General features: G+C 47.4%; 1 protein-coding gene across 1 annotated transcript in view; it reads left to right on the top strand.

Moving 5' to 3' along the window:
• The first annotated feature begins 3408 nt into the window (after positions 1-3408).
• Positions 3409-14328, top strand: part of LOC132382073 (solute carrier family 25 member 35-like) — a 36366-nt gene continuing 25446 nt past the window's right edge. Inside the window, exon 1 of the mRNA XM_059951930.1 lies at positions 3409-3868. Coding sequence (XP_059807913.1) covers positions 3494-3868 — 375 coding nt within the window. The 5' untranslated portion in view covers positions 3409-3493. The remainder of the gene's footprint in view (positions 3869-14328) is intronic.

Raw genomic sequence — 14328 nt, 5'->3', positions numbered from 1 at the left:
GTGCACCTCACAATGTCCTGCACAACATCATGGGCCAAATCACAAACAGCAGGAAATCTGCAGATGCTGGAAATCCAGAGCAACACACACAAAACGCTGGAGGAGCTCAGCAGGCCAGGCATTATCGATGGACAAAAGTCCTGCCGAAGGGTTTCGGCCCAAAACGTCAACTGTACTTTTCTCCGTCGATGCTGCCCGGCCTGCTGAGTTCCTCCAGCATTTTGTGTGTGTTGATTATGGGCCAAAGGTCTGTACTGTGCTATAGTGTTCTATGCTTAATTACCATTGAAAATAGTTAATATATATTGCAATAGGCTTGATGTCAATAAATCCCCAGTATGTGATGCATTGAATTCCAGTCTGCAATGGGAGGCAAGGAAGAAGATTGCTGGGGCTATGGGAGTGGAGGTGGTACCCATATATGAGAAGAACAGGAGAGACAACCTACTGAAAAAAATTCTAAGAGACTGGATTAATCTAACCTTGAAGAGAAAGGGGTTTATTAAGGATTAACAGCATAGATTTGATCAGGGAGGTCCTGTCAGATTCATTTGATTGGCACAGTTAGTCGTTTCCTCAACAGCCTCAAATGAGGGTAACTCAGAGGATGTAGTCTGCGTGAACTTCGATAATGTCTTTAAAAAGGTCCTGCATGGGGTCAGGCCCAAAAGAACCCGCGGAATCCAGGGCAAGTGACAAATTTGGCCTGGTGCAGGGAGGGAGAGAGTGATGGCCAGTGATTGCTTTTGTATTTGGAGACCTGTAACCCAATGGTGTGCAACAGGGACCCTTGTTGTTGGTTTTGTGTATTCATGATCTGGCTGCAATCATAGCATTATGTCCACGCAACCCTGTAAAAGTACCAGCAACAGAACACACCTGGAGTCTGGTTTTGCTGTTAACAAAACACTATTTTATTAGTAACTACGTCATAAAGTAACCTAAAACAGGTAAATCAAGAGTTAACAGTGTTATGCATATATAGGTGTAAATATATAAATCCCCAAACTTCTTCAAACTTAGTTGGTAAGTGATACAGTCTTAAAATGGTACGTAAGAAAAGTTCAGTTCACAGGTTAATTAATGCGAGATGTTTGTAATCCAAAGGCAAATGTTGTGGGAAGGCAATTATGTCGATATTCCACAGATTCCATGACAGCATTACAAAATAACAATAGTGGTAGGTTTTATCTCCAAAGTTGTTCCACCCCACACACGAAGTATCACCAACAGTGATCTTCCACGAATATCCTTTCAACACAAGCGGTACCACAGCCGAGTTCAACTACAGGACGTCCCTCAGTGGTGGCCACAGGATGGTCAAACAGAATCCACGTAGGGATCGTCACCAACAGTAGCTCATCACAAAAGGGACCATCTTCAAGGGAACCACCACCCAGGTAAGTGTCGACACACCGGTAGATTCCACAAGGTTACCCCAATCACACAATGTGATGGCCACTTATCCAGTTCCACAACATACAAAATAACGCCAGCAGTGATTTGCCACAGGGGTGCCTTTCTTCAGTGAAGTACCCACTGAAGAAGAGAGCCAGGAGAAATGCAGCCGTGGTTGCCATCACCACCACCACCACATATACATGTGCCACCTGCAATAGAGCTTGTGGGTCCAGGACAGGACTGTATAGTCATCAAAGATCTCACTATTAAAGGAGAGGACGTCGTGATCGGATTCCGATGGACAACCGAAGAAGAAGAAGACCCACCCAGACAAAGGGTAAACACACACGTGGTATTCACAAAGTTTTCCCCTCACCAGAGAGCCCACTCCTGTGGATTAACTCAGTGACAATCACACAATCGTATTCGAATGGAAACAAACTCATCCTCCCGGGCTACTTGGAGAGAGAGTCCAAACAGTGATCTCTTTGTCACTACGTTTCTTCTGTTTCAAACCTTCCTCTCCTCTCCTCTCCTCTCTGCAAACTTCTTCTGGTTGCAGAAACTTGTGAGAGTCATTTATCAATACTCTGGGTCGATCTCAACTCACCCCTTTTGGGCTACTGAAAGTTTAAACCATCGACCGCACTCACCGGTGTCTTCCATTGACCGAGTCCATCTCGACTCTAACTGTGTGTGTCTGTGACTGTCCTTGTAAAAAGTAAGCAAGCTGCGGAGAAACCGTAACATCGATTGTCCATCAAATAACTCCACCTCTCTCTCTATGGAGCAGCTCAAACAGTGTCCAAAAGTCAGTCTGTTTTAAAGCGACAGTCCACAGGAAAACATGAACCCTAGGGGTACCTAACAATAGAAAGGACAATCAATAAGTTTTTAGATAACATGAGGACAGGCAGGGTTGTTGTTGCAGGGCCGCACTGATCACGTGGTAAGGGATAATGAAATGGCAAAAAACAGGTGGCGTGCTTTGGAAGAATAAGTAAGGCTGGGATACACACAAACCCAAGAAGCACTGTGGAAGCGAGAGACCTTGGTGGACATGTCAAGCATCCCTTAACCAGCTGCTGTGGTCAAGAATACGTGCCTTCATTAGGTGGGAGATTATTCGCACAACTCTAAATAGTTAGTTAGGTCACAGCTGGGTGCAGGCTTGGTTGCCACGTCGAGATTTCACTGTAAAAGTGCAGAGATGATTCACAGGATGTGGCCTGGGGTAGAACGTTTCGCCTTGAAGGACTGTCCGGATAGGCTGGGTTTGTTTTCTTCAGAGCAGAGTAAGGTGGGGGCAAACTGACAGAGGAAACTCTGCCTCTTGAAAGCAGACCAACCTGGTCATCAATGCTGATCAACCTGTGGGTGCAAACAGGACACAGTCACATCGACCGACCGTGGACCGGAGAGCTTTGACTTGAGTGCTTAGGGCTGATGATGGCTCTAGGCTGCATCTTGTCATCCTTTGAACAGAGAGACAGGTCTCCAGTTTCTTCCCCTCCCTCTGCCCTTTCTGCTTACAGTGAAAATGATGCTTCTTGTGTTGTCAGCACTGTGCACTTTCAGCAGTCCCAACAGTCCCTCAGAGCCAAATACCAGAAAAACCATGGTCATAGCCTATTGAATTGGAATGCTGTATTTAACTGAAAAGGACGCTGCCCAACCTAGAGTTTTATTTGTCGTCAGCATTAAAGAATGTGAGTATTGCGGGGGGGGGGGTGCGGTTCCCACGCAACCGGCAAATCTGCCAGAGGGAGATCGAGAGAAAATGCCGACGGGTGACGCAAACAGTCGGAGAGATCAGGTTAAAGTCATCGTGAGACAGGAGAGTCATTGTGACAGTACGTTAGAGGAGGCGGATTAAAGCCCTGGGCCGTCCCGCCCCCCGTACACAGGGGAGCACATGGTCTGAAGCACGCAGCCGGTGGGCGTGGCGTGTTCGGAGGCGGGGCGCGGTTCCGCGTTGCCATTGGTCGCGCCGGCGGGGGGGTGTGCGCGGCGAGTATTGATTGACGCGGAGGCGATCCGCCGGGGCACCCCGGGGTGCGCTCCTGCTGCTACCGGCCGCCGGGAGCAGGCGATGGATTTCGCGCTGGGCGGCGCGGCGGCGGCTGGTGCCTGTGTGCTAACGAACCCGCTGGAGGTGGTCAAGACACGGATGCAGCTGCAGGGAGAGCTCCGCGCCCGGGGCTCCTACCCCCGGCTCTACCGCAATGTCTTCCACGCACTGGTGCTCATCGCCCGCAAGGACGGGCTGCTGGGGCTGCAGAAGGGACTGACGGCCGCGATCTTGTACCAGGCGCTGATGAACGGCGTCCGCCTCGGCGCCTACTCGCAGCTGGAGGGACTGGGCTTCACCCGGCACCAGGGCGGCAGGGTCAGCACCGCCTCTAGCATCGCGGCGGGGGCAGTGGCCGGAGCCATGGGCGCCGTGGTGGGCAGCCCTGCTTATCTGGTGAGTGCCTGTGTGTGTGTGTACAACAGTAACACCGCGGGCTGTTTCCTCGGTGAGTCTGGGTGACAGAGTCACAGAGAGAAACGTCATGGAAACGGGCCCGTCTGCCCGTGGAAAATACTCGCAGCCTCTGCCTCCAGACTCTAGGGACAATTAACCTGCTGCCCACGGTGGGAGGGAGGCAGAGTAGTGGGGTCTGTGACAATACAGTAGAACAGATGCTGGAGGTACTCGGGACAGGTGGAGTCTGGGGACGGGTGGGGGTTACTAGGCTGGAAGCAAGGACGTTGAATCCGTTGGATTCTGGTGGACTGCCAATCTTTTTTTTATTTAAATCCCCCGGTTTTTAGTTCAGATTTCCTGCGTCTGCGGTGTTTTGCTTTTCAGTCGTTGCGCGAACACTAATGGGGTCTCGCCGGTAAATGCCGGCTAGAGACCACGGCGGTGTGACGGGAATTGGAGAGATTGCAGACCCAGATTGACGCGAGCCTGGCTGTTTGTTCGTGCACCGCCGGTAAAATCACGGGCGAAAATGGGTTTTTTTTAAAGAAAGGGGTAACGGTTGCCGTGGTTCGGATTTATCTGGCCCGGCATTCGCCACTGGCCAGTCCGCTGAGTAAAATAATTACCCAACCCTGTGCTGGTCGAGTCAGCAGAGACCGTGACAACCTTCATTCTGCAACCTCAGTGTTTCAATAACTGTTATCAGCTGTTGAACTCTGCTCAATAACTTCTTTAATTATGCACAGGTAAGCTGCCGGTCCTAATGAGTTAGCTTAAATTGGAACGCGCCCTCCATATCTCTGAACCTTGCACCGCGTGGAAAAAAAATCTTTTTAAGTCTTTTGAAATCTTTTAGACTCCCAACGTAAATTTCGGCCCTCACGCTGGTCATTAATCGGTGTTGGCTATTGGTCGCGTAGCACAACGCTTCACGGTCCCAGTGACCCGGGTTCAATTCCCGCCGATGCCTGTGACCACGTGGGGTTTTCTCCGGGTGCTCACGGTCCGGCTGGTAAGTTAATTGGTCATTATAAACCGGGGGGTTACTGTGCGGCGGCCACCGTAAATAAATAAATGTAGGGGGCTGTCAGGTTCCAAAGTGTCTTTCCCAGCAAAATCGCACACCTTCCTCCCAGCCTTCAACTCATCATCATTCCCCCCCCCCCCCCATCAACCAGTCCTGTCAGCTCCAATTTGATCTGATGGCCCCGTCCGTCACAGGAAAAGCCCTCCCCAGCATGGAACACGTCTCCAGGGAAGCAGCTCAAGGACCCCGACCCTCCAGGCCACGCTCTCCGTGCACCGTAGCGGGCGGGAAGGAGGTGAAGGAGCCTTAGGGTATAAACACCACCAAGTTCAGGAACAGTTATTACCCCTGAACAAGTGCAGACAACTTCACTCGCCTCAATATTGAATTGACTGCACAACCTACCTATGACTGCATGACTCCACAACTCATGTTCTGAGTGTTAATTATTTACCATTTACTACTATTATTTGCTTGTATTTGTAGCTTCTCTTTTGCACATTAGTTGTTATTGTGTATAGTTTTTCACTGATTTATTGATCTACTGTGAATGTTCTCAAATGGATGTCAGTACACAGTGAGGTGTACATAGAAAGTAAGTTTTCTTTGAACATTGAGTTTTGATTTGGAATGGTCAGCCGATACCCAGCTTGGTAGATAACCACCATTTTCTGTCACTTCTCTCCCCACCTTCAAAAGCGTCAAATTCTCTCCTTCTATCCCCACCGCAGGTCACGGTCACGGTTGCAGACCCCGCAACCTGCTTGGGTCGCGCGGGCGAGCGCCTCACCAGTTGCCTCCATCTCTCACGGCTGTGGGCGAGTGCCTGGGGCTGTGGCAACGCTCTCTCCAGTCCACTCTGCAATGTCGCCTGCCCATTTCTTCCTCTGTCTGCCCCTTTTTCCCTGCTTGTGCGTAAATTCTCACATTCCACAACGTTCCCTGGGGTGTTTTGCTGGTTGTTCCAAGGTTGGCTGCAGCAATTATTGACACAATAGATCAGAAAGCTTTTGACTTTAATGGCAACATCGGCTGTCAACAACAATAACGTGTGCCCTCACCCTAACGTTCATAAACACAGCCTGGCTTATGAACACCTGGCTTATTAAGGTCTTGTCAACAAGATAGAGACATGGGTGACTGCAAATGCTGGGATTTCAGCCCAAAACATTGACAGAATCCTCCCCATCCACTGGTGCTGCCTGACCTGCAGATTGGTTGCTGCCAGAGGTTTACAGGACGATCTGAAAGAAGGAAATTGAAGTGTGTAAGTCCAGAGGTCAAATCAGATCTTTGGACCTTGGCAAAGGTAGAGTGGTGAAAAATTGAGGATTCTCTGTGGGCCAGAATCAGGGAATACCATCATCTTGGGGCGTTGTATGGCCAGGGACAGTTACAGAGAGATGCAAGCTTGTGAAGGGGTTTAAAATCTGTTTTTCAGGAGTTGTCACAAGCTCAGAGCTGATGGATAAACATTGTCAACAGAGACACAGGCAGAGATTTGGATGCCGTTTACAGGGAGTGTGTTGGAATACATTCAGTACTTATTGTCAGCTGGTTTGCTATCTGTGGATCCGTACTGAGTTTATTCAGAGGGTTTCAGCCACCTCAGAAAGATATAACACACCTTTAAAAGAGAGGAATGTGTACAGATGAATGGCCATATTTCCTACACCATCTAGGTGTAACCCATCCTGTTGTCTCAGTTCTACACACAATCATAGTCCTACAGACCTTTGACTCACCGAGTCTGTGCCAACATTGATCCCATTCTCCCTACAGTTCCCATCAGCTTTCTCCAAATGCAGCCACTTAGCTGCACACCGGGGGACAGTTTATGGCGGCTATTTACCAAACTGCACGACTTTGGGATGTGGGAGAAAATCAGAAGCACCCAGGGAGGAGGGGGAGGAACCTGTGGAGTCACGGGGGAACAGGCAAACTCCACACAGACAGATTTGGATCCCTGAAGCAGAGCTCTGCTGTCAAACATTTATTAATGATCCCTCCGCGCCCCCCCCCCCCCAGACCTGCAGTAATAAAACCTGCACAGTGCTGTGTTGTTGTTAAGTGCCATCGAGTTGTTGCCGACTCATGGTGATCCTATGGATAGTTGCTCTGAATGAGTTTCGATCCTTGCAAAGGTGGCTCAACATTGGGGTTCATAGCTGTCTTTATTATGTTCAAACGTCTGATTGGCGGCCCTACTCCTTCCATTGTCCTTCACTTTGCCAAGCGTGAAATTCTTTTCCAGGGAGCTGTTTCTTGGCATGACGTGCCCAAAGTACTATAGGCATTGTCTTGTCGTTTGAGCCTCCAGAGAGAGAGAGAGAGAGAGGGAGAGAGACCGGGTTTAATCTCGTTGAGGACTGATTCATTTATTCTGTGAGAGGTCCACGAGATGTGTTGTATTTTTCCCTAGCACCACAGTGCTCCGTTACTGCTCTCTGTATCATCTTCTGTAAACGTGTACTTTTCATGATAGTAAGACTATAAGACAAAGGAGCAGAACTAGGCCACATGGCCCATCGAGTCTGCTCGGCCATAAAAATAAATCATATTTGTTTTGATATTATTTTGTTAACTAGTAACATAACTTCCTTTTAAGTGTTGAAATGTCTTGATATGTTTATTAAAGCTCTTGAACACTTCAGAATATTGTACAGCATATATACGTGGAGATGCATTGTCTGGGGAGAGACAACAGTGTATTTGCAGTGTCCTATCTTTACAATATTGGAACATAAGAAATAGGAGCAGGAGTCGGCCATCCGGCCTGTTGGACCTTCTCTGGCATTCAGTAAGATCATGACTGATCTCTCCATGGACTCATCTCCACCTACCTGCCTTTTCCCCACAACCCTTAATTCCTCTACTATCCGACCTTGTCGTAAATGTATTTACTGAGGTAGCCTCCATTGCTTCATTGGGCAGAGAATTCCACAGATTCACCACTCTCTGGGAAAAGCAGTTCCTCCTCATCTCCATCCTAAATCTACTCCCCCGAATCTTGAGGCTATGTCCCGTAGTCTCACCTACCAGTGGAAACGACATTCCTGCCTCTATCTTATCTATCCCTTTCATAATTTTATACGTTTCTATAAGATCTCCTCACATTCTTCTGAATTCCAGTGGGTACAGTCCCAGGTGACTCAATCTCTCCTCATAGTCTAAACTTCTCATCTCTGGAATCAACCCGGTGAACCTCCTCTGCACCACTTCCAAAGCCGGTATATCCTTCCTCAAGTAAGGAGACCAGAACTGCACGCAGTAGTCCAGGTGCGGCCTCACCACTACCCAGTTGCAGCATGACCTCCTTGGCCTTAAATTCAATCCCTCTAGCAATGGCCAACGTTCCATTTGCCTTCTTGATAGCCTGTTGCACCTGCAAACCAACCTTCTGTGATTCATGCACAAGCACTCCCAAGTCCCTCTGCACAGCAGCATGCTGCAATCTTTTACCATTTAGTTAATAGTATCATCTTCCCAGAAGTCTGTACCCCTATCCCCATGGAAACTAAGAACCTAGTGTGGCTTATCCAGAGGGAACCATGGCATATCAGTGTACATTACATTAAAAACGGGCTGAGAGTGAGACAGGGTTAAGGAGTGATTGCAGTGGTTTAGATACATGGGGGCCAGGCATCTGCTCTATGTCAGATTTGTGAATCAGTGTGGATGATTGACAGGGAGACGATGGAGCCAGTGGCTAAAGAACAGGCACTGTGGTGAGATCCCAAGATAATGGCTGAGGTAATCTCCGTCTTTATTGGGAGAAATGTCTGGCAGATTTTGGAGAAGCAGGCCAGCAGTTTAGCACTGAGGGAGGTGGTGGTCAGCCAGGGGTGGGTGTCGCTAGTGAACGTGTCTAAACTGACACCGACTGGGAGGGAAGTTGGAAACTGTCTTCTGAGACCACTTCCGATCTTTGTCGCCAGAGTTATCCGACTGGGAGCGGGAAGCAAACCCACTGGAACCGATTTTCTGGCTGTGAGTGGCGGACAAGGATGTATTCAGCTGCCTCAGTTAGCTGATGGCAGTGGAGAAGAGTGGGGTGGTGTGGCCACCCATGTGAAGGATGAGGACTGCCTGGTCACTCATCTAGGTGACAAAGGATCTGGCTTACGCCATTATTTCAGTACAACAGTGGGAGCAGAAACTAATGAATTTTAATAACACTGTCTTCACAGTCCATGAGGGAGGGGTAGGCCACATTTGTAGCTTCATTCTGGGAGGAGTTACAGGTCTGCTGCTTAGTTGAATAGATAATCCAAATTATTTTAAGGCAGTGTTTTTCTACTGAGGAACCTGGTGAGGACCCAGGTCCTTGCTGTACAACACTTATATCTCCTGGTGACGGCCCAGGTCCTTGTACAAAACATTCACCACACGGTGAGGACCCAGATCCTTGTACAAAACATTCACCACACGGTGAGGACCCAGGTCCTTGTACAAAACATTCACCACACGGTGAGGACCCAGGTCCTTGCAGTACAAAACATTCACCACACGGTGAGGACCCAGGTCCTTGTACAAAACATTCACCACACGGTGAGGACCCAGGTCCTTGTACAAAACATTCACCACACGGTGAGGACCCAGGTCCTTGTACAAAACATTCACCACACGGTGAGGACCCAGGTCCTTGCTGTACAACACTTATATCTCCTGGTGACGGCCCAGGTCCTTGTACAAAACATTCACCACACGGTGAGGACCCAGGTCCTTGTACAAAACATTCACCACACGGTGAGGACCCAGGTCCTTGCTGTACAACACTTATATCTCCTGGTGACGGCCCAGGTCCTTGTACAAAACATTCACCACACGGTGAGGACCCAGGTCCTTGTACAAAACATTCACCACACGGTGAGGACCCAGGTCCTTGCTGTAACACACTTTCACCGGCAACTCGTACTTCCAGGTGCAGCATGCCCCTATCCTGTTGAAAATACCCGTCTTGACACAACAGCCCAGAATTCAGGTCTGCCCAACAGTCAGGGATGGTACAGCATTTAGCAGCTTTCCAGAAGTCCTCCCATTTACCGTCCAGTTTTTGTTGCTCCTGACTTTCTGCCAATGATCCCTTTGGCAGGATCAGTGTAGCTGGCAGCAGAGGTCAGGATCCAGCTGCTGAGCTCAGAGGTTCCTACACCCTGTAGCAAACACCAGCAAGCCCAGTAGCAAAGCTTACTGCTGGGAGGATCAGAAAGAGTGACTATTGAGTCATGGAGCTGAACAGCCCATCAGCCCATCAAGTTCATGCCCTTTTATACTAAACTCACTTGCCTGCATTCAGACTGTAACCTATCTATGCCTTGCTATTCAAATGCCCATCGATGTAAGGAGCTTTAGTAGTAGCCCTACTTGTGTCTTCATCTTCCTGATTCAGTTTTATTACTTAATTCCTCACTCTTCATTTTTATAAAATTTTGCTGAAAATACTGAGCTGGGAATCTAAAGGCAAACAGTATTAGAAGATTATTTTAGTGACCTCTGCTGTTGCAACACCCAGAAAGTGTCTCCGCTTTACTTTGCCACAGTGGACTGTCTCTGAAATGATTCACACCAGTTCTCCCACACGTTCACTGACGTGGCAATTCAGTGCATCCAAGATTTTGTGGCATGCAACTTTTGTTTGTACGGCATCGGCATAGCGACACATTAACAAAGAGAACATGTCTAATTTTACTTGTAAAATAAAAGGTTGCAGGTGCTTGGAATCTGACGATGCAGGAAATACTCAGCTGCTCGGAAGCATATTTGGAGTGATAAACCAAGTTAGAACTTCAGGTCAATGAACTTAATTTCAAGACATCCACTGTTCTCATCACATTCCAAGATCTATGACTAATGCCATGTGACAGTATGTGGTGCTTTTGACCTCTCTCTCCTACATCGCTGACTTGGTTTAACTCAGTTCTGCCATCACACATTCAGTAAAGGAGCAATCTCTATCTATGTCTGAAATTACAAACGTCACAGATCTTGAATCGAGTGCTTCTCCAGATCCCTGTGCCCCATCACTTTCCTGGGAGTCTGTACCTTTAATACTACCCTTTTGCCATGTTCTCACCAGGCCTTCTGGATCTTGAATAGTTTGTCTTCACCAGCGGTCTCAGCTTCATCCCGTGGTAATGAATTCTGAGCCTGGCATGATATTGGACACTTCTTTGGCCTGTCTCACCTCTGTTCCCATCCCTTCAGACAGGAAGAGCTATAGATCCTTCCTGCCATCTACAGAACTACCGATCCTTTGGCCACTTTTCTCTGGCCTCTGAGCCTGAGACTATGCCCACTGATGATGAAATATTGACTCGGTTTCCCTCTCCGGAGATGCTGCCTAACCTGCTGATTTTCTGGGGGTTTTTTACTGCCCGTTACACTGCTGGCATTTAGGACGGCAGTGAAAGTCCCCCACCTCTGTCTGTCCTTACTGTCACACACAGATAAAGAAGGATGCCTCATTACTATGTACATACCAATTTGTTTTGCGACCAGTCAGGGTTGTTAGCGCTGGAGGACTGGTGGGCCACTCCTAGTCTGGCCTCTACCCTTTGACCTGTTTGGCATGGATGACCCTACCAAGAGCCAAAGCACTCCAGCCAACATAGATCGAGGCACGCAAGCCTCCAAACCCAGCGGCAGGGTTGTGGTCCTCTTGGAGGTTTCTATCTTGACTTCTGGCTTGATCTGCGACATCTGCAGTGGCTGGCAAGCCTGTTAGACCACACCTTCCAACATTAGACTTCACACAAATGCTTTTCAGATGCTGTCAGTGTTACTGTGCATTTAAACTAACGGCCATGTTGTGGGCTGTAAGGAGCCTAGTGGTTATTTTCAACATCTCAGAGAGCAGTTGGAACTCAACCCCATTGCTGTGGGTCTAGAGCTACACGTCAGCCAGACCAGGTAAGGATAGCAAATTTCCACCTCTACGTGAATCTAAGATTAAAGAATAATCATAAAGTTCAAAGTATTACTAAAGTATATGTTACCATACACTACTTTGAGATTCATTTTCTTGCAGGTGTTTACAGTAAAACAAAGAAATATAATAGAATTTATGAAGAACTATGCTTAACAAAGACTGACTAATTTCCAATGTACAAAAGAGGACAAATTGTGCAAATAATGAATAAGAAAAATAAATAATACCTAGTCCTTGGAAGTGAGTCTGTGGTCATTGTTAGACATTTTAATTCAGCTTTAAATTTCACACCATCTGGTATGGTGAGATTTGAACCCAAAGTCCCCAGGAATTTGCTCTGGGTATCTAGACAGTGTGAAAACCACTGCCCCCATCACCTCTGCAAAGGTACAAATGATGAAACAATTAACCAGCTGATCTGGTGCCTAGTGAATAAGCAAGCCTAAAACCGGAAAATACTGAAAACACTCAGCAGTGTCTGTGGAGAGGAGATCTTTCAGGTCAATGAATGTTCATCAGCCCTTATGAAAACTCACAAACACCAAACTTTAACTCTGTCTCTCTCGGCACAGGCAGTGCCTAACCTGCTAGGTATTGGCATTGCCTGATTTCAATTCAGCAATATCTGACTTTTGAATGATGAGATAGACAGTGGAGCATGTCGTTGCCATGGAATGGGCCTGCAGATTGAACTGGGCCTACTTCTGTCACTTGCGATGGACAGCCTGTCTAATTCATTGACCTGGAGCCCAGGACTCTTCCCGGTTCATTCCTATTAACCCCTTAATGATGCGAGAGGTATCAGATTGATAAAGTGTGGAAAATTAGTGATAATTAATATGGTTTAGGTCCAGCCCTCCTGCACCCATTTCTGAACCCCAAGGTTATCCTGACTTTTATCAGCCTGTTTCTGTGCACACTAGCCCTAAGCAAACAACTTGTCTTGCTACGGATGTGTTCCAGTGTCTTCTAGGCTGTCATTTATAAAATAAAAGCTGACTTAATTTTGTATCAGTAGAAATAACTGTAACTGCAGACTTCATCCTGGTCCAATTCTTCTCTCTAGACCAGGGGCTCCCAACCTTTTTTCTGCCATTAAGCAAGGGGTCTGTAGATCCTGGGTGGGGAACCTCTGCTCTAGACTATCTGACCATATAACAATTACAGCACGGAAACAGGCCATCTCGGCCCTTCTAGTCTATGCCGAACGCTTACTCTCACCTGGTCCCACCGACCTGCACTCAGCCCATAACCCTCCATTCCTTTCCTGTCCATATACCTATCTGATTTTTTTAAAATGACGATATTGAACCTGCCTCTACCACTTCTACTGGAAGCTCATTCCACACAGCTACCACTCTCTAAGTAAAGAAGTTCCCCTTGTGATACCCCTAAACTTTTGCCCACTAACTCTCAACTCATGTCCTCTTGTTTGAATATCCCCTACTCTCAATGGACAAAGCCTATCTGTGTCAACTCTATCTATCCCCCTCATAATTTTAAATACCTCTATCAAGCCCCCCCCTCAACCTTCTGACACGATTAAAGACAACCGATTTCAAAATCCTTTGGTAATGCAATTAGAATATTTGTTTTACTTTGAATTGTAGCATACGCTCGATTTCCCTCAGCTAGTCCATGCCAATGAGTATATACCACTCAGTCTTCTGTCTGACTTCCCTTCTCATCATTTTCCCCTCCATTCCATTCACCGTCATTTGCACATTGAGTGTCTCCTTAACTGCATCTATACATTTGCTTTGGCCACTCTCTGTGGAAACAAGTTCTCTCCTAACTACTCTCAAAGAAGTGTATTATTTAATTTCTTAGTGATTATTTTACATACACATTTATCTTGGGAGCCTAACACAGTACAGTACTGTAATTAAATTTATGTATTGCACTGTATTGCTGCAAAAACAAAAAAATTAGTGACACATGTGAGTGATGATAAACCTGATTCTGATATGGGTCTCTGTTGTGGACTGAAAGGGGCAGGGAGAGGGGAATCGTGGTTGGGGGAAAAAGGGAAGGGGGCAGGAAGCACCATACTGTAATGATCAATAAACCAATTGTTAGGATTCAAATGACCTTGCCTGGTTGAGTGTGCCTGCACCTATGCCACACCCCCCCCACCCCGGCACTCCTTCTCTGCCACCTGTCCCACACCCACCCTCGCCATTCCCAACATGCTTTGCTCCCGGCAGATTTACAAACTCACTCTCTGCTCCATGGTGACAAACACAGTGCCGTGCAAAAGTTTTAGGCACTCTAGCCATATACATGTGCCTAAGACCTTTGAACAGTGTTGTAGATGGCCTTCAGTTTTGCTCTTTCCCACATGTGGAAGCTTTCTCTTAGTATCAATCCCATGAACAACTTCAAACATCTGTCATTCTGCTATCTGGGCTGATGATTTTATTGTGACACCCTTCCCAGCTTTCCACTTGTGAGCACGTAGAATGTCATAACAATTTTATTCCCCATTCTTCTAATTTG

The sequence above is a fragment of the Hypanus sabinus genome, chromosome 27 (assembly GCF_030144855.1).
Source record: "Hypanus sabinus isolate sHypSab1 chromosome 27, sHypSab1.hap1, whole genome shotgun sequence".
Classification (NCBI taxonomy): Eukaryota; Metazoa; Chordata; class Chondrichthyes; order Myliobatiformes; family Dasyatidae; genus Hypanus; species Hypanus sabinus.
Note: the sequence above shows the minus strand (reverse complement) of the source record. Positions and strands in the feature narration are given on the sequence as shown.